The sequence below is a fragment of the Ammospiza caudacuta genome, chromosome 8 (genome assembly GCF_027887145.1).
Source record: "Ammospiza caudacuta isolate bAmmCau1 chromosome 8, bAmmCau1.pri, whole genome shotgun sequence".
Classification (NCBI taxonomy): Eukaryota; Metazoa; Chordata; class Aves; order Passeriformes; family Passerellidae; genus Ammospiza; species Ammospiza caudacuta.
In genome coordinates this window covers 15,971,888-15,992,992 of record NC_080600.1, presented here as the reverse complement: position 1 = coordinate 15,992,992, position 21,105 = coordinate 15,971,888, and the positions used below count along the sequence as shown (strand labels likewise).

Here is a 21,105-nt window from a genome sequence, read left to right as displayed (position 1 = left end):
TAGCAAGTGATGAATATTCCATTTTGTCAGGCTGAGGGATGCTCTTTGATGTAGCTCCTGCAAGCTACACCTTGTAGGAAGAAAAACCCAGGAAGGTGTTAGAGCACCACTCAGCAAGGGGGGAAACTGGTAGTCTGCAAGTTTGCCAAACGTGCTTGTATTGGGTAAACTGTGCAGATCCCATGGAAGGAGATCAGTCCCACAAGTGTCATTGAGTGCAGGAGAGCCATGTCTGTGCTTTTGAAGATAAATGTTTATGTGGCAAAGTGAAACTGCTGACACACGTCCATAGCCCTTTCAGGACTGCCAAGCCTGTACTGTGGTGAACGTTAATGTATTTTTTGGGAAGATGAAAATTGAGTAGGCTTTGGGAAATGTTTCCACAAATCATAAAGCAAACAAGCAGTAAAGCAGAACTGAGCAGGGCCAGCATTAGCACTGCCCTAGGGTGCTTGGTTGTGGGAAAGACGGTAGATGTGAATAGTCCTAAAATCTTTTGAAAAAACAAAGTTCAGGTCTCTACCTTTTTATCCCCCCCTCTTTTTATTCCTCCTCCAGTTCTCCTTGGCTTTGAAGCTTATTAGAAAAGAGATAATGTTCGCTGGTGCACACATTGTATTACTTGCTTTAGCTGCTGGATCTTCCTTTTAGCAATACTCTGACAACAGCAGTTATGATCCCATTACATATTCTGTCCTAGTGGTGCAGGATTGATCCTGTTTTACACCTAATACTTTCTGCAAAGTAATTTGCAATATTATAGCAAAGTGAGAGTGACACATTTCAAGTTCTGTTTATCAGAGGAACCCAGTTGTGACAGTTGCTCAGCATGAGGAAGGTATTTTATTCCTGACCCAGTTTAATTGGTTTTTTTGAAGATGTTTATCTGATGCCTACAGCTGAACTGAAGAGCTGTTTCTCCTATTGCTCATTGTTCAATATATCTTTGGCTACCTAACCACATGTGAATTAGGCATTTTGCACAGGTGGTTTGCTCAGAGGTCATGAAGGTGGCAGATAGTAAAAGAGTAACCAGATGACCTTGTTTTTTCTGAGTAGGTTATGCCATGCTTTGCTTGCTTATTTGGAGTATTTTAAAATCTAGATGACAAATACATATTTTGGGTTTCTAAGCCTGTTTTCCTAAGGGAATTTATCATCACACTGTATGTATGTGTGTGTGTCTGCCAACATGCTTGCTTAACATTTGCCTGTACCACATTTGAATCTTTTGGCCATTGTTGGGCAGACTTGACAGAGCAGTACAGATGTAAGAGATGAAGTGCTCACAAAATGCATGAAAATGAAAGCTGAAAAGAGTAACTGTGTTAATGTTCCCTGCAGGGAAAGGTGGAAAAATGATTTTACCAGACATTAAGAAATCTTCTGTAAAGTAGCAAAGAAATCTTCTGTAAAGTAGCATCATATTGTTTAAAGGCCTCAAGTGCAGGAAGAGGTTCTCTTGGAGTTTGCTGGGAAGATTTGTCAGTGTTGGGGCAAAACTCCATAGAAAATTCTCCTTCTGTACTAATGCTGCTCCTGAATGTACTGTACACACATTGCCCTCCTGACTTCCTGTCATGCATACAAAACATGAATGCCAAGCATGGTTTTGGGAGGGAGATTCTTCTGAGCACAGCCTGGATTGAGACACTTCTTTCCTTCCTCCTGCATGGACCTGACAGAGTACAGCCAGGATTCCTTCTCTTCTTGCTTCCCCCTATGGAAATAGAAGCAAGCAGTAGGATACAGGGCGTTCTACTTTCTGACATACACCCTGAAAGTGCTTTTATCCAGTTCAGTTTCTTACTGAGCAATTCTTTTCAAGAAACTGTGAAAGGGGATGAGGAACAGTAAAAAGCTAGTTACATATGCAAAAATTCTGTAATAAATGATGTTGACATTATTTTGCCATGTGGAAACTGCTGTCATCAGTCATTACTTTTGGAGTTTGCTGCACATTAGTAGTAATTAAGTACATTCTTTCTGAATAAAGGTGTATTGATATGGTGTCAAATATGTTCTTTCCTTCCAGAAATATTCTTTTGTTGCACTTCTAACAGATGTCCTGGAAATTGAGGTTAAAGACAAATTTGCCAAGAGTCGTCCAATCATCAAGCGCTTCCTTGGGAAGTTAACCATACCCGTTCAGAGACTTTTGGAGAGACATGCAATTGGGTAAATGAATACATTCTTAATGCTAGCTTGTATTCAGCAGGAGGACTCAGCATCTAGGATACTGAGAGCAAAAAGCAGCCTTTTTGGCTTACTCAGAGCAAATTTTTACTACATCTATACTAAGAAATATATTGTAATTTTTAATAGCTTTATTGCCTGACTGGAAAATGGCAACGTTTCTAGCCCTGTCCTGAATACATGTACCCACGTTTCTGTTGGTGTGTGTCTTTTTCTTTCAGCCTTATTTCTTTATATAAAAAATGCTAGTCACAAGAAACCTTACCCTCTGGCTAGCTAGTCAAGAAGCAAGGCATTTTCATAGTACTACATGGTTGTGTGCAAATCTTTTAGAACAAGCAGGTATAATTGACTGACTTCTTGTACAGCTGGTGTCTTTTTAATTGTCAGTTCACTAATCAGAGATGTAATATCCCTTCAGTGAATTGGCCAGAACTGCAGGGCTGGGAGTCCTTATTTTCAGAGTTCTTCTAGCACTACACAATTAAAATTGCCTGTTGTTATGAATAGCTCAGTGATGGGACTCAAAATTCACCTCTTGTGCATGCCTTTTTTAAAGGCCCTGCCTCAAAGTTTGCTAAAGTTAGTGTCTCAATTGACTTTAAAAAGCCACAGTATTAGGCCCATGAGGAATCATGATGAAATTAAATGCATATTTTCTGCTTTAAAGCTTAAAGCTTAAGGGCATGGCAGTGTCATCACACTTATACAAACTGGCATCCTTTTCCAGAGATATTCCCCTCAAAGTAACAGGTTGCATAAGGGGAGAAAATCAAATTCAATTTGAAAACAGTTTTCATCTTTACATTTTCAAAGTGGTGTCTACACTGGTAAGTAAAGGAAGAATAAAATTGTAAGAGTAGCTTAAAATTTTGATGATACCTTCTGACATAGAACTTTTAAAAGCCTGTCCATTTGTTTTGTAGTGGTATCCAAGAACAGTGATATATACACAATATAACTTTTCTAGGAAGTGCTTCACATTGAGTTTCAACATATTGGTTGAACAAGCAGCTTTTTCTAATAAATTTGCACACTCCTATAAACTCAAAAATAACTCCATGATCTAGGCTGATTTTAAAACCTAGTGCAGGGTGTGTATTTCCTTGCTAAACACTAAAATGTTTTTGTGCTCTGGATTCCCGGTGCTGTGATTTGTGGAAATTACCAATTTTCTGTGTTCATCAGTTCTCACCTCTGTTTCTTCAAACCATTGATCTGGAAGACATTTCCTGTTTTCTTCTCTGAATTTCAGTTCTGTATATTTGATATATAAAATCTTCTTAGGAAAGGAGGGGCAGTGTAAGAAATCTGTATTAAGAATATGGGTATTTGGATAGTTTGCCATACTGCTGTTAGAACTGACATTAAATCTTTGCCTCTTCTTCTGTAATATACTTGTCCATTTTCAGATTTTTGTAAAGATAGACAATATTTCACCAAAGGTTTTGCAAAGTAAAGTAATGGTTAATGTAGATGTCAAGTAGAAATGTACCAAATACACAATTATAACTGCTAATTCTCTTGCATTTTTTTTTTTTTTGGTCAAGCAGGTATAACACCATCATTTTGGTAATGACAGGGATGATACTTAAGGAATGAAAAGATGAAATCCAGAATCATCCCCTTTTAATAAATGCTACCCCAGTTTTAGCTGTAGTCAGAGCTCACAAATTTGTGTAATGAAATGGACTGTGGCTTTAATTTCCTGGACAACATGATAAATGAGCGTGAGAATCATCTAGAATTGATTCAGCTGAATACAGAAAAGGCATTATTCATGACATGGCTTCCTCTATTCTCGAATGGCATGGAGTAATATAAAACTTATGTAAAAACTGGAAACCTCAGACATTTGATGGTGACTTGTACTTGGACTATTGAGCATTATGGAGAGGGGAGGCTGCTTGTCCACTCAGGGCTATTTTTTTTCCCCTAAAAGTTTATGCAAATTGCTGCAGCTTATTTCAGTAATAACTTGTTTTATTTTGCAGTAGGAGTGCTCTCAGTAAAAGAGAGGTGTTTATACCAGTATCAAGTTATTTGCATAAATAACAATAATTTCCTGTGGAGGTCTATAGTAGCTCCCTCTTCTTCCTTCAGCTGTCCCAGCTGTGCTGAGGGGAGCTAGGGCTGTGAATTCTGGCTGTGCCTAAATGAAAATGTACAGCCTGGGATCTGATCCAAAGTGTCAAGCTGATACAAATGTCTAACCTAGTCTGAGCCCCGCTGAATTCAGTAACTCTTAAGAACGTATTTAAGGATAAATTCAAGCATTAATTGTTTTACTAAATCAGAACATAGAAGTGCTTTGTTTAATGTGAAAAATTATGAAGTAACTATTTGTGATTTTTGTACATAGTAAAAACCACAAGGGGGCAGAAAGGTTTTGTTAATTATACACTGCATTTGGGATAGGAGGAGGTTAGCCTAGACAGGGACCTTTGCAATTTGATTGCTTTAGATCTTAAGATATTTAGGGATCTATAAGAATTGGTGGGGCACAATCTGTATTTGGAATTGATCAAACACAGTTTTTTAGGGTGCTTTATCTGTTAACAAAAGGTATTTTACACCACTGTTAGTGTTTGTTCTTTTCCATGCAAACTGGAGTATGTGGCCGATTTTAATAGCATAATAGGAATTAAATACTGAAAACATGAAGCCAGCAAAAATTTTAAAAACCAAATATTTTTGATTTTGCAGAGACCAGGTTGTCAGCTATAATCTTGGCAGAAGGCTCCCTGCCGATCATGTTAGTGGGTATCTCCAGTTCAAAGTGGAAATCACATCTTCTGTTCATGAAGGTGAGAATTTGTCAATGATCTGGATCTCCAGATAGTTGTATGGAAGGAGTTTCTCTGTATTTCTGTGTATGTGCTTTTCTGTTGTTGATGATATAATATACTTTCTCATTTGTCTATGGTCCCCCCACTACAGATTTTTTCTTTTGGGATTAAAAATTTAGATATGGCACGTACTGCCTTGGACATGGCAGTTCAAGAACCACCAACACTTAGCATATTGTTTTTGATTTTCTGGGATAGATTCTAAATGAATCTGCTTGTGATTCTCATTGTATGCTTGGCAGTGCTCTGTCTTTTGAAAGGAAGATGGGAATCTTTAAAGTCATACTATACACCTCTTTTCTATATCCTACAAAAGAGTATACAGACTTATACAGAGAAAATTCTGTAACTGCTATTCCAACACTGTAGATGCCTCTGTTACTTTGATTGAAGTTTCTTCCCTTAGTTTTCTGATTGAAGTTAACAAGCATCTTCAAGGATGTGTATTTTTATATAATTTAAGTAGAATGAACTCTGTGTTCTTGCTTCTCTGTGTTTCACCTACAGTCTTTCTGTCTCTGCAGATGCTTCACCAGAAACAGTTGGGACTTTGCTAGGAACCAACTCTGTAAATGGAGACTTGGGGAGCCCCTCTGATGATGAGGACATGCCAGCAGGACATCACGATACATCCACGGTGTGTTCCAACGGCCCAGTCTTTGAGGAATCTTCTGGAGACACAATCCTGAGACATTCTTTAAGGACTAGTAGGACTCTGGAGACAGACCAGGATGAGCTGACCTCTGGTGGTTCAAGATCATCCCCTCCCAGAGGCCGCCAGGACTCACTAAATGACTATCTCGATGCAATAGAACACAATAACCATCCCAGGCCAGGGACATCTGCCTGTGGTGACCGTCCACGAGGAGCCTCCCCAAAACTGAGGAGTAGCTTCCCTACTGACACAAGACTTAATGCTATGCTTCACATTGACTCAGATGAAGAGGAGCACGAGCTGCATCAAGACCTGGGTTTTCCATCTTCTTTGGAAGATGATGGTGGCTTAGTAATGCTTAATGGTGCTACCAGAAACGTTGAAAGAAATGAAGTAAGTTCCTCATCAGATCAGGTAATGCCGGGGCCTGCAGAGAGTGAAAGGGTTTCAGCCTCTGATGCTCCTTTGCCATCAGTTGATGACCAGCAAGATTCTCTCCCAGAGCTTCCACCTCCGGAGGAAGGAGGCGAGACCCTGCAGGGCTCTCAGGCAGAGGCCGCAGCGGAGCCGGCTGGCAGCGAGTCCCCTGCCCCTGCAGAGGCAGAGCAGCCTCCTGGCAGCGCGGACCCGGGAGCTGCTGAGGCCGCAGGTGGGAGCAGAAGGGGCGTCAGCGAGACGGAGTCCATTGACCAAGGCTCGGAGCCTTCTCAGCTGTCGTCGGAAACGGAGCAGAGCGACCCCGCTCGCACCGAGAGCGTCAGCGAGGCCAGCACCCGGCCCGAGGGGGAGAGCGACGCCGAGGGCGCCGACAGCTCCTGCAACGAGAGCGCGACCGTGCGGCGCTCCTCCGTGGAGATGCGCTGCTCCTCCTGCGAGAGCGCCAGGTTTCCCGAGACCCCGGCCTTCTCCCCCCAGGAGGAGGAGGAGGAGGAGGAGGAGGGAGCCTGTGCCCCCGAGGCAGCTGCGGCGGAGCCGGGTGCCGAAGCACAGGAGCCTGCGGGCGCTGCTGGTTCTCTGCCTGCGGTGCAGTTACCTCAGGAGGAGGCGCAGGAGGCTGAGGCAGGTGAACTGCCGGACCAAGAGGAAGCAGAAGAAATCTGGCAAAGAAGAAGAAGCCTGCAGGCAGCAGCTGCCCAGAGCCAGTCTCAGGATGAAGAAATTGAGGGAGCGCAGGCAGCTTGTGAGGGTGCCACGGCACAGCTTGAAGGAGCTACTGGAGGTAACAACTGCAGGAGGCACTTTCTGGAGTGACCTTACTGCACCTGAAAACAAGATCCTTAAATTCTCAATTTCATTAGCTTTCAAGATTTTTTTTTGTTCTTTTGAATTTATTTCTTTCTTCAAGACACTTTTGGAAGTTTTTGATTTAATGAAAAATCCAAACCTGAAATATCCAAAATGTGTTTACTTTAAAATTGGATGTATTTTAATTCAGTAATCAAAAGAAAGGGAAAAGGAAAAGTAATAATATTTTGTACACTTCAGGCTCTTTATTTTCCTTTTCCCAGTTCCTTCTCTGTACAGATGGATCCTAGTGCACTGGAACCTTGGGAGGAGAGAAATGTGTTACCTAAGTTAACACTGTAAAACTCTTATTGATTTTTAAATTATTTTAACAGTTGAGAATTTTCTGTCTCACTAAAATCACTGAAAGTAGAAATGTGTCCCTAATGAATTGTTTCCAAGCAACTTTAATAATGGAATCTGTTCAGTTTCTTCAGGGACTGAAGTATATCCAATCAAGCGGGTTTCCAAATGCATCTTTTTCATAACATACCAAGGGCTATATATAAGCAAAAATTTCCTCCCTTCATAAACATGTTGTTGACTGGAAATAATAATTTTGGCGTTCACTTCAAATACTTTTACAGCATTTTCTAGACATTTGGGATGCTCTTTATTAGGTGTCATGTTGCATCATGTTTTGCAGATCAGTTTGGCTGCAGCAAGGAAGGACAGTGGACAGCTCCACCTCCCACTCTTAAGGTTTCTGGGGCCAGGTGGAGCTTTGTCCTGGGATATGGCTCAGGCACAGGTTGTTTCCATGCCCTGACTTTGGCTGCTCACAGATGGATGCAGCACATCCCAGAGGTGATGTTTCCAGGACTAGGACATCCCAGAGGAATCACTTGCCTAGAGCTGTCAGCATAATTTATTTTGACCCCAAGAAAAGATGACTGTTAGATATATCCTGAAATATCATAGTCCTGCAGAAGCTTTAACACTGCTTGCTCACTTTAGAGGTAACTCTAGGGCTTCCCCACATTGACTGAAAAAAGAAATGTGTGTGTGTTTTGGTTCCAGGTTCTCCAGCCAATGGCCACCAGCCCTTGAGGTCCCTGCCTTCGGTGCGTCAGGACGTTAGCCGCTACCAGAGAGTGGACGAGGCTCTGCCACCAAGTGAGCTTCTGCATCCTTTAATTGGGGCATAAGCTGCCTGTGGCTCATTACTGAGAGTTCATTACATTTCCTTTTTTAACGTGAGAACTGAGAATGAACAGCTGAGGAGTTGGAAGTGAGGAGTGATGATGGTTGGGTCCGGTGTTGTTGCTGTGATAATTACACCTGGGCACACAGACTTGCTGAGCGTCACTCTTGCAGGGACAGTGCTGCCTTTCCTGTGTGCACTGCACAGGGGCAGGGAGATGAGGTGATGGTGAGGCACTGTGAGCTGTCAAACACTCTGAAATCTCTGAATACTGCTTGTGTGGTAATGATTCACAAAGGCATATACAACATCTTTCATATCTGCAGATTAACTTGCAGGTGTCTGTGTTTCCTTGCATTTTTTGAGGCAGAGTGAAGATTTTATATTAAAATAAACCTGGACATTAAGCAACAGTTAGATGAACTTTAATGAACAAATGAATTGTAATTTCTCTAATGTATATGAAAAATACATTGCTCTCAATTATTGAACTTATTCATGTGCTTAAACTTTGAGAAGTGAAAATCTATTCAGTATTATGTATTCAAAGAAAGGACACCACCACACCCCCAAAAAAAAAGGTACACACCTGATAGGCAAACATAGCTTTAAACCAAATATGAAAAAAAAGAAAGGAAATTCAGACCCACTGAAGTCTGTGGCAAAGCTCTGTTACGTTAAAGGAGTCAGGAATTAAGATATTTAGTGTAAAATGAACAGATCCTATTTCCCAGTATGGTATGGGACTGTGTTTGCTCTGTAATTGGAGCAAGTAACTGGAAGGAGCCTGACAGCAGAACACAGATAGAACTGTGTGTGCAAAGCCAGGATGATGATATGGTTTTGCAGCCTGCTGGTTCTGTTATGATCAGATTAATCCTGTGTGCAGATCTTCAATTTAACTAACTGCCACCCTATTATACCAGTTCTACATTTTACAAACCTGTGTCTGGGAGACAGGTATTTCAGAAATGCACAGAAATAGCTGGTCCAGTTCTGTGGTTTCAGAAGAAAACTATACACTACAATAACTTACTGGAAAAACTGCTGAAATGTTTGTGGAAAAAGCTTTGATTGTGTAGTATTTAAACATTTCTGCCATTTACTGGGTTTCAGCATGTATGCATGCATATACACATCACTCCTTTACAGTCAAAGCCCAATATAATCTCTGTGTAAATAAATAATTTGCTAATACAAAAAAAGTCTACTAATCATTGCCCAAATTCAGTTTGTTTTCTCTAAAGCTCTGCTTTCAGATGTGTGACAGGTTTCATATTTTAATGCTGAAAAATTAAGGAAAATATTAAGAATAGGATTTTGAGCTGTAAACTGTAATTTCTTTTTAATTTGGATTATATTCAATTTGTTGTTTCATCAACATTTGAAAGTAACAATGAAAAATATGTGTCATTCTTTCAGTCTTGTGTTAGGTCAAATTAAAGAACAGGAGAAAGAATTTAAACATTGATCTTTTATTTCTGCCTCTAATGTGCAACAATATGCTCCAGTTCCTACATACCTGGGGAAAAAAATTAATAAAGCTTGACCATGAAACACTGATGAATGACAATTCAGCAAGCTATTTGTAACACATTTGACTAACAGTGATTTGATGGAATATAGCCTCATTTAGGAACACAGCAGCCTTGTCCATCACAACAGTGATGCAGATGTTTTACTTTGGAAGCCATTGCCCAAGTGTTTAAACTTGTGTATTTTAAATTAAGTGCAGGAAAAAATGGTTTTCTTCTGCAAGAGCATGTTACAGAAATGGTGACGGTGTCAGAATTGGACATAAACATGACAAGAAAAATCCCAACTTACTATTTAGGGCTTGACAATTAAGCAGGATAATGAATTCACAGATGTGAACTGTTTGAGGGATTTTTGGGGGTTTTTTGTTTGTTTGTTTGTTTGTTTGTTTTCCCAGTGAACAATTCTGTTCTTCCTGGAATATTTTGTTTACAAACTCTGGTTTTAAAACTTGAGTGTTTTTATTTTGTCAGCAGATACTACTTCCACTTAGACTTGCAATATAGACAGTCTCATCTAGACACCTGCCGGGGTCTCAAAAACTGTTTTTCAACTGATATACTAAATGGCTTGCACGTTTTCTGTAGCTGCAGGTGTCTAAGAATCAGACATGTCTGTTTCTGTATAGATGTGTGTTTTTTATATAGATATGCATATGTCTACGTTATAGTAGAAATGATTATTATAGAGACAATAGATGGGGTTACAAAAGTGACAGAGCTCAAACAAATCAACAAATAAGTCCCAAGCCCTCCATAGTTTACAGTATTTTATTGCTCCTTAGACTGGGAGGCTCGAATTGACAGCCACGGGCGGATTTTTTACGTGGACCACGTGAACAGGACAACAACATGGCAGCGCCCCACAGCTCCCCCGGCCCCACAGATCCTGCAGAGATCCAACTCCATACAGCAGATGGAGCAGCTCAATCGCCGGTAGGAGTCACCCTTGGTGCTTGTGAACTTTGTGTGCTTGCAAGGCTGAGCATGGAGACAAGGCCACAGCTGCTCCCACTGCTGCCCTTAGGTGGTTATTTTTGTGGGGCTGTTGCTTTTAGTATGCATGTGAGTTTCCAGGGCTTTTGTGTTCCACCTGTGATCTTAAGCTATCTGACCAAAAATAATACATCTGATGATGGTTGTCAGAAATTCAAAAGGCTATTAAAGCAGAAATTAGAGGTCAGTATATATTAACCTATATGGCAGAAAATATGAGCAGGCTCCCTCGGAGCCAGAATTGGATCATAGTTACCATATACTATATGTAAAGTCCAGTTTTCCGTCCCTAGGTACCAGAGCATCCGAAGAACAATGACAAATGACAGGCCTGAAGAGCACACAAATGCCGTGGATGGAACTGCAGAGGAAGCTGAATTTCACCATTCTAATTCAGGTTAAAAAAAGAAATTAATTTTTTACCCCTTCTCCAAAGAAGGGAGCACTGATCTCACAGATGATTTAATGAGAGTACTTAAGGCAAACCCTAACTGCTTCTGCTGAAAGTCTGTGTGTAAATGAAGCCATTTGTTTTCAATTCTGTCTAGTTTTGAAGGTTATGACTCAGCCTGCTCAATATGCTGAAGAGAAGATTGTGAGATTCAGAGCACTTTTCTGTCAGTACCAGACTGGTTTAGAGAGCAGGACACTTGCAGTGAAAAAAATACAAAATTGCATGATCTGGCTTACAAATATTTTGACTCTGCTATTGCAGTTTGAAATAGTAGAATGTAGAACTAGAAAGGGCTTCAGAAAGTCATTGGCTACATCTCTAGATAAATTGGATGAGCTGTTCCTAGGCCATGCTTGCCAAATGCTGTCTCATGAGTTCTTATATTCTCCACTTGAGGGACATTCTTTAACTTTTTTAGACAGTCTTTATTCTTCTTATAACATACCCTTAAATCCATTGCTTCCTAGTCTTTCCTCGTGACTTCTGGACTTAGGTCTCAAATTAGTTTTTTGGCCAGCTCAGGATTGTCTTGAGTTGGTCTTCAGCTTCTGAGGAATATTTCAGAAAATTAAATAAAGCTATGACTCTGCTGTACTAAAGAGATTGTGGAAGTGTCTTACATAAAACACTCCTTGTACATTACTGCAGAAGGTTTTGTTTGTTTTGGCTTGTTTTTTATTTGTTTGTTTACTTTCTTTTTAATGGTTTGACACTAACCAGTGTTCGGTCTTTGATCTGCTAAAATCAAGTCCTGAGCCTTGTATGCAGAACTTTGGCACAAATGTCTGTTTTCATTGGTCTTTGTGAGTTGATTATCCCTACCTGCACACAGATCTTTGTACTTTCCTAATGTGCCCCTGTGGTTTTGAATCTTGTCCATTCTGCTGTCCAAGTACTGTAGAATCTCCTAATTGGAACAAGTTTTTTCTTCCCTATCCAGTCATTAGTAGAAATAATGAGTAGGACCAGAGATCTTAGTAAAACATCTTGGTGGACTCTTACAGCATTATCCCCTTCCTTCTGAGAACTCCTTCAGACCTCTGAAAGAGCCACCAGTGTCTCAGTGATTACTCCACCTTATTTCCTAACACCGCATGCCACCAGACCTAAAGGCTTTGAAAACCTTGAATTTGCACCATGATCTTTAACCTGCTCTCTCTCACCTCCATTTTTTCATTCTTCTGATAGTCTCTCCAGTGTTAACCTTTGGAATGAAGATAGGAAGAAATACCTTTTGTTTAGGGTTCTAAACATTATTCTTTTTTTTCTTTTCACTAAGCAGTTCTCTCCTTTGTCATCTTCCTACTGAAAATTTACTAACATGTTGATAAAGTTTTTTACCCATCCAGTCCCTTGCATGGCTGTGTGGTGTCCTGTGTTTTGGCTTGGTCTCTCGATGCTCTTGATGTACTCTTTTAAAAGTCTCTCCTAAATTAATCTGATAAGCAAGCAGTGTCACCCTTTTTTGAGTTTCAAGTCATTGTAAAACTTGAGATTTACCCAAGTGTTCCCTTTTATTACTTGTACCCTTCACCCTTCACTTCTGTTGTAGCTATTTCCTTTTCTAGCTTTGTGCACGTACAGCCAGATGGTTAGTGCTGTACACAAGTTAAGCAAATTCAGGCCAAACCTACCCAGCAAATTCAGCTGAATAAACTTCTCATAAACCAAATTCATAAGCCTCAAACTGCAATAAAAACCCACCTGGTGACCCATTCTGGTTTCCAGATTGACCAGATGATGACAGAGGAATTACCTGCTGCATGTCACAGCATCTTCCAGGGTGTGAGAGTTGCCTGGTGTACACCCAAGTTTTGTACCAGTACAGAGTTCACATAAAACTGTAGTGAGTGTCTGCAAGACACTCCCAGCCCAAGTATTCAGGCACAGCTTCAGGAGCCTTTGTGCCACTCTGCCTTTGCCCTGTTCGTGATGTGTTCCATTTGGGACAGCTTGAGGTCTATTGTTTAAGTAGTGTTTCTAAAAACCCTCTTGTTTATTTATTTTACCAGTTTCCCTCACACTTCCTGGTTTCCTTTAGTGTGTTTATTTTATTTTCTCCATTCCCTTTACTTAGAATCTTACCTTTGTTATTTTCCTTTTCTTTTGTTATTTCTTCTTACTTTTCCCTCACTTTTGAGTCTCATTCACTACCTTTTTCCTTCGTCTGCTTGTGTGTTATGATGTTTTATATCTGTGATAGCTATGGTCTACATGATTAATATTCATTTGATGGAGAAGAGTGCACATACTGCAACGTGTAAAAAGAAAAGAAATTGAAATGTAGATGGCAGCACACATTTTAGTGTAGTATCACTGAAGACCAGATCTGAACTTGCAGTTTTTCATTTACATTAAAAATACACTTCCAAATGTCTTCAAAGAGAATTGGGGGCAACAGTGTTCGCATTGTAGCAAACAACACTCAGTATTTTTTCACTTCCTTCATGGTACTGAAGAAAAATCAGGGCGCTTCTATAGTTGCTAGGAGAAGACTCAAATGTTTATTGGAAGTTGAAACTTGAAAGGTACTTCCTTGGCAACCTGCTTCTTACTTACATAAGCTGTTTCAATACTGTAGCAAGACTGGGACTGTGGTAATGGCAGATTTATTGTTTGTTTTTTAAGAAGGAATTAAATATTTATAATTGTACAATGACTTTTGTATCCATTAGTTAGCTTTTAAAAAATAACTTGCCTGCATACAGCTACAGTATAGCAGTGCAGACATGCCCAGGGGACTTCATTGCATCTCATATAGAAGCACAAACTTGGTAACCCAAGTAATGGAACATGATTTTTTTTTAATGGTTGTTTACAGAAACAACAGGTAAATGTTACTAAACTAAGATTGTAATATTTTCAGAAACTTCAGTGTTACTTTAGAAGAAATTTGGGTACATTTATGTGGATAATCCTTCCTCAGAAAATCTGATATCGTTGTCTACTTAATGCTTTCCTTGCTTGTGTTATTCACATCAATGTAGTTGTTTGCAGGGATGCTTTGGTAATAACTGCTGGAAATCTTTGACATTTACTTTGCTCTTAGATTTTCGAAGAGAGAATGTGCTGCCTCACTCTACCTCCAGATCCAGACTTACGTTATTGCTCCAGTCTCCCCCTGTGAAATTCCTTATCAGCCCAGAGTTCTTTACAGTGCTGCATTCTAACCCTGTGAGTATGGTGGCTACAGCTCAAAGGCTTTAATAAATGCAGTTGTTTTGTGTACAAAAACACTGCTCAGTGTTTGATGATAAGATATTGGTAGTACATAGGGAGGCTAGATTCACTCATCATTATCCCCTGAAATTACTGGGCTATCAGGGCCATCATAGCTCTGCATTATAGCAATTTTTATTTTCCACTTGATTCTTCATCGTTTTTATGATAGAAAATTATTTGTTTACGGAAGCAATAGCTTTCTTACTGTGCTTTTCACAGGGCGAGACAAAGTTCTGGGAAAGACCTTGCTGCTTAATGGCTTTATTTGTTTCCCCAAGATTGCCTTGTTTATAGCAAAGTATTTTAGAGGTCACACTGAACAAAAAAGCTATATTAATATTATATATTTTCTTTGTTTGTATGTTTTTCAGTGCTTCTTTTGCATAGGTTCCCCCCAGTGTTTCTTTGTGTAATGGCATTTAGAGTGTAAGGAGAAGCAATTGGAGGAGTAACTTTCCTTCTGCAGGCCCACTTACAATGAACAGGGCTGTCTTTAGTGGCCAGAGCAGTTTCCCCTTTGAAGAGCCCTTGCTGTTTGTGTTTTCCAGAGTGCCTACCGCATGTTTACAAACAACACGTGTCTGAAGCACATGATCACCAAAGTCCGGCGCGACACCCACCACTTCGAGCGCTACCAGCACAACCGGGATCTGGTGGGCTTCCTCAACATGTTTGCCAACAAACAGCTGGAGCTGCCCAGGGGCTGGGAGATGAAACACGACCATCAGGGCAAGGTAACTCCACAGGGGTGAGAGGGCCTTGTGTTCATCAGTTTCTGAGATCAGATGGATGTACTTGAATAAAAAGGATTGTCTGGGACAGCTCCCAGGAGGATCACTCTGGTGCTTGTGTTTTGCTTAGAAGGAAAGAGATGGTATGGAGTAGGTTTCCTTAAGAGGTTTTAGAGATCTTAAATACTTGTAAATCTCAATGATTTTTTTAAACAGGTATCGATTTTCAATTTCCTAAAAAAATATTTTGATATCGCTTTTACAGTTGTAATGTAAGTTTTAATGTAACTTTAAGCTAGTGCATCCTCAGTATCTGGAATGTTATATTTTGTGTAGAAAACGGGAGGATTAAAAATGGACTGTGATTAGCATGTGCGGAAGTGATAAGGCTTATCAGTTTATTAGGATTATTGGCATATTTAGCTTCTTGGTTCTTACATTCATCATTCTCAATGTGGTTAGCTGTGAGAGTCCATATAAATAATGATCTTGATGCTTGGAAAGATCAGACAATTCTAAACTAAAGGGTAAAAATACCTGAGGGTTGTTTCCTAGATTTTTTATCTCTGAAAAGCACTTTGTTTTTTCATTAGACACACAATTAGGAATGTGAAATTCTACAAACATTGTTCTTTGCCTCACTGTTTTCTGTTTTAAGTAATTTTTGTTCCATTAAGTTCTTCAGAGGCCGGTTTTCTCCTGAAGAATGGGGCAATTTTCAATTTTCTTTAATATGTTCTCCATAGAGAGAATTAGACCTTTGGATTTCTGGGTTAGTATTTTGTAACAACAATGCTACCACAATATTAATCAAGAAGAGGAAGCACTGAATAAATTCTTACTGGGATTTCTTCACTTTGAATTAGTCTTAGTATTGCTCATTTTCATCATATTGAATTGTCTGTGTCACAAGTGCCTATTTAGCATTCGAGAGACCATGGCCAGCACATGGCAAGACCAGTGCTTGGGGAGACCAAACTGAAACTGGACCTGCCTTTATTAAAGCATAAACCTAAAGAGAAAGGAGTAGAACTTAGCCATAACACAATATATAATTATGTTTCCTTTCCTTAAGTACTCTTCCCTGCTGAGAAGAGATTTTCCTCTATTTTTTCAAGTATATCAGTGAGAGCTCGGTGCTCTTGCTCATGAGGCACAGTGATGGTTCTGGCCCTGGTGCAATGCTGAATAGTGGTGTTTTCATTCCCCCGTGGCAATGTGTGCCTGTCCTCTTTGTGGGCTGTTTTCCAGGGTCAGCTGGGGACTGCCCACCTCTGAACTCCCCCCAGAGCTGCACCGCAAAGTCCAGCTCCTCTTTGGCTCCTCTGTGTAGCCCGTGCAGGAGATAATACCATAAAAAGTCTGGTGTGACTATAGTGTAGTTTCTAATGGGCATTACAGATGATCCTTCATCAGTCACTGACCACAGGGAGGCAGAAAGCCATTGGAAAATGTGGCAGCAGGAAGCATTATACAGGCTTAATAGGCCCCTGAGCTGAGCTTTGAGGTTGTGCCCTGCAGTGCCCATGTGCATACACACAGACGTTGTACAGATAATGCATCTGTGCAGTGTGTGTAAGCACATGTCCATATGTATTCAGATGCAAGTCTTTGTGCTTTTTAATTAGATCTCTGCAAGATGTGCAAATACGTAGGAATTTATTAGAGCACATTTTTGGTTTTTCTCTCTACAATTAAAGAAATCATAGTAATTGATTACTGAAGTCTTCAATGGAAAGAAAAGGTATTTTAGCAAGCTTCACAGATATTAACTGGAAGAATAACTAGGGCAACTATTCATGTTTAATGGGCTAAATATAGTTTTGGCACTACCTATTTTATGTCAGTCTCTCCAAGCATTGTAGATTTATGGATTATAGCTAGGCAGGAGTTATGAGAGGAATTTTTTTGAAAGGAGATTGTGAACCACAGTGTATTTTGAGCTGTGTGCCAGTGTCCATATTAGCCCAAAGCATTGAAGCTCCAATGGCTATCTTCACCAAAGCTTCAAAGTGCTAATTTATGCTTTGTTTTAAAGTAGGCTACTACGAGCTGACCTGCAACCATACATATTTAATAAGATATGATTGTCTTTATCTTCATGTCTAAACTGAGTTGTTATTTAAATAGAATGCTGTGGAACACTGCATGCAATACTAGAGTGCTGCATTAGCTCAGAACTGAGTGGTGCAGCTCTAGGGGTACTACCTCCTTTATTGAATCAGGATTTTTTAATAAGTGATTTACAGTATGGTTTTGACTTCATGAAATCAACCTGTGTTTTGCTGAAAGTGCATTACATCTTATAAATGTACACAGACTAAAAAAAACAGATAGAAGGGCTTAATACCCCAAACCAACCACATGCTAGTAAAGTAGGTAGATCTTTACCAATCAGGAGAAAAAATTTCAGAACGACTGGCTGTGTTCCAGCAGTCCCTTCCAGTCATCTGCCAGGCCCCAAATATAAATTTCATTATGGTTTTCATTCTTTCTCACTGGTTTTGTATTCTCTAATCTGTATACCTGCACTGCAGGGTGGCATCATTGTTTGCAGGGTAGACATCAGGCTCAGATGTAGCAATTAAAATTTCATTTATTGACACTTTAACAAAACACTTTACAGTGTTTGAACTGTGAAACAGTTTCACTTGCATATCTGTGACTATGTCAGATGGTCAGAACAGGGTTCTTACTGGTCAGGTGATGGGATTCCTTCCTTGTAGGCACAAGCTACAGGTTACAGGTGATTGCTGTTGGGGCTATAGGAGGCTTGGTGCTCTTTTCTGGAACACTTTTAGGGTTCTGCAACTGTGGTGTCTCTCCATATGCTTCTCCTTCCTTGGGAAATGGAAGTATGAATATTTTCTCCCACTGCAGTCCATAATGGCATTTAGTTGCTGTATAGCATGACACACTGGTTTGTCTGCCTACCTTCACAGCAGTCAGAAGAATTGCATTTGCTCTGGTCTGGCTTTCCCAATCTGAAACAATGATTCCATGAATACTAGAAGCTGGTGTTGCTGCCAGAAAAGTGGTTCTGCTCTCCTCTCCTCTCATCCCTGGTGAGCTGACCAAGGTTAGAGGAGCCAGCAGGGAGAGAGACAAAAGGAGAGTAATTTTAGCCTGGACCAGAGCCCCTGATGGGTTCACTGCATGGCTACACAAACACTTGTGCCAGCACAAGGCAGGAAGGGCACACAGGGGATGAAACAAGTGGTCGGGAGAGGGAAAGATGAGAATGTTGCTTTTGCTGACACCATAGGAATAAATTGTTTGTGGAATTGTGGTTGAAGTACCTAACTGGTAGCCAAACACAGAAATGGCTCCTGCAGTCCCTTACCACCACTCTGCTGGTCCAGATTTTTTGATTCCTCGAGCCAGATGTCACTTTCTTGTAATTCTCCTGCTCAAAACTGAGGAATTTTTTTGCCACTTCCACATGTTTCCAGTATTGTGACAGAAAACACGGAGTGTGTTGAAATAGAACAGTGCTGGTTTCCAAGTGCAACACTGGTGCTACAAAAAGTATAAATTTCAGGGCTTAGAGACCTTTTTGGTTCAAATTGGATAGAATTGTAGAAGGCTTTAATTTCCCAGGATACATGTCCCTGTGACCTTGTTTTCAGCAAATGGTTGACTGGCCAGTATGTGGTTGTTCTCATCAATTGCCTGATTTAATTTTTTTTGTTGCCATCATCTTTGTGTTGTTGGTTGACCTTTCTTTTTGACTTTCAGAGGTCTTTTTTTTGCTCTGGAAGTGCTTTAGGGTTTTTTTGCATTTTGTTTTGATTTAAAAAAAAAGGTCAATGAACTTAGAATAACTGTAGCAGAAATACAGCAAAAATCCCTGTTGGTCTGTAATCATAGTTCATCACTGGATGCAAGCATACACTTGACATACATACAGCCAATTGTGTTCATAATTATATGGTTAATACTTCACAAAAGGTAATGGGTTTGCTACTTAATGATGCCTTTTTAGCTGCTTATAAGGAAATGAAAAGGAGAATACCCCAGGATTACTTTTATGAAATATTCAAGTCTTCTCCTCTTGACAGTCATAATAAAGCTTCCCACTTCTGATGCTTGTCAGATGAGAATTTCAAAGGACTTTAGAGACAGGAACAATGTAAGGCATTAAACAATTCATCCCTTTGGGTGGGATGGAAAGGTATTGTCCTCCTTTTGCAGAAGGGAAATGCAAGCCACAGTAACAGATTTTCCACAGCCCCACCTGATGGAATGAAACCCGGATCCCCAATAGGCATTAACCTCAGACATAATGAATGAAACCAGTGTTGATGAGTTCTGTCTCGTGTGTCCTTTGCAGGCTTTCTTTGTGGACCACAACTCGCGCACCACGACGTTCATCGACCCGCGGCTGCCCCTGCAGAGCAGCCGGCCCACCAGCGCCCTGGTCCATCGGCAGCACCTGACCCGGCAGCGCAGCCACAGCGCTGGGGAGGTGAGTGCGGCCTGGGCCTCCTCCTCCTCGGGGGCACCACCATCCCCTTTCACAGCATTCCGTGTGCATGATCCTTCCATAACAGTGCACCAGTCATCTGTAAGGATTCACTATTTTTTCTACTAGCTGTTGTTGCTTTTAACATGTAGGAGTTCAGAGGAAAAATGTCAAACGTGAGTTTTACTAATTTTGAATTCGCAGTAACCCCACTTAACCACAGGAGAGCATCTGATTACAGATTACTGGTTCCTGTATCCAGTCTTTCACTGACAAAATGTGCATTGTCTAGCGTGGTGTCTGCCAAGTGTGTTCATACATAACTGTGCAGAATAACAGGGGGGAAAAGATGCACGTGTGACTATACATCTAGTTCTGCAGCTGCCCCATGAAGTGTAAAAAAATCATACCACATACAGCCTTTATCAGACTGCTATATGCCTTTGAATATATATTTAATCTCTACTTTCTGATCAGAAGTACATGGAAAACACTATTTTGTTGTTATGTTGTCATGCCCCATTTTCACTGGCAGTCCCCATAGTGTTGTTGTCACTTCCTTATGCTTGTAACCTTGTGTATGTGCAGTGACTTGGACTTCAGTTGTACTTTATTTAAAAACTTCCATACTGTTGGCTGTACGTTGTCATTTTAGGAGAGGGCTGTTCCATGCCAGCAATTAAACATAATACAATTCAGAACAGCAAGAGAAATTATCTGATTTATCCTTTTCTTAGCTCAGTCTTGTGGCAGATGAAGGTCTGCCAGGCCTCTGTTTCAGAGCAAACATGAATCTTGTCTGCCACTTCTCTAACAGGGATTCCACTGAGCTGCAGTGAGTGCCACAGCACCGGCTGCATATCGTGTCACATCTTGTGTGAACATGGTTTAGTCAGCTCCTCTCCAGTGTCAGGAATATTTTGCAAATGGTTTTAAATAGCATTTCCCATTAGTTTGGTGATGTTGTGTATAAGGCAAGAAGCTATATACCTTCATATAGCTATTTAGATCTTGAATAGGGTAAAGCAAGTATTTCTGTTTGATTGATTTGTAGCACAGCAGAATTTTTTTTTTGTCTTGATTTTACCCAATATCTACCCAAATTAGTTCTCTTTAAGCAGCATCCAGTAGCTCTGCACTTAAAACAGGTATTTGTCCCAGCCATGCTCCTGAAGTTGTCAGTGCTGCAAAACAAGTATAGTTTATCCAACAAGAAATGATCATATATATTTCATATACATGGTACTGCTTGCCTGTCAAAATTTGCTACTCCATCTAGATACATGAAATTATTTAACCATGTTTCTATATGCAATTTTAGAAGTGTTTCCTTGATATTGTTACAATTGTTGCTTGAATTAATTCCAGATAGGAATCTCAAGCATAGCAATTCCATACAGTATTACCATTCTAGTATTAATGATGCAATGATGTTCTTTTTACATATGTATGAACCTGAACACCAGTTTTTCCTCTGCACTTTAGGGCTTATGTATTGCATATTGCATATTTGCATTTTTCCCCTGTTTTAAGCTGTTGCATAAAGGAACTGTACGTTATTGCAAAAGATGAGT

General features: G+C 40.2%; 1 protein-coding gene across 2 annotated transcripts in view; it reads left to right on the top strand.

Annotated features, from left to right (window-relative positions):
- HECW2 (HECT, C2 and WW domain containing E3 ubiquitin protein ligase 2) overlaps positions 1-21,105 on the top strand; it is a 99,583-nt gene that overhangs the window by 44,850 nt on the left and 33,628 nt on the right. For both annotated transcript variants that reach the window (XM_058809115.1, XM_058809116.1), the window contains exons 6-14: positions 2,036-2,178; positions 4,903-5,003; positions 5,570-6,919; positions 8,005-8,100; positions 10,449-10,599; positions 10,953-11,056; positions 14,163-14,287; positions 14,884-15,069; positions 19,400-19,534. In XM_058809115.1, coding sequence (XP_058665098.1) covers positions 2,036-2,178; positions 4,903-5,003; positions 5,570-6,919; positions 8,005-8,100; positions 10,449-10,599; positions 10,953-11,056; positions 14,163-14,287; positions 14,884-15,069; positions 19,400-19,534 — 2,391 coding nt within the window. The remainder of the gene's footprint in view (positions 1-2,035; positions 2,179-4,902; positions 5,004-5,569; positions 6,920-8,004; positions 8,101-10,448; positions 10,600-10,952; positions 11,057-14,162; positions 14,288-14,883; positions 15,070-19,399; positions 19,535-21,105) is intronic.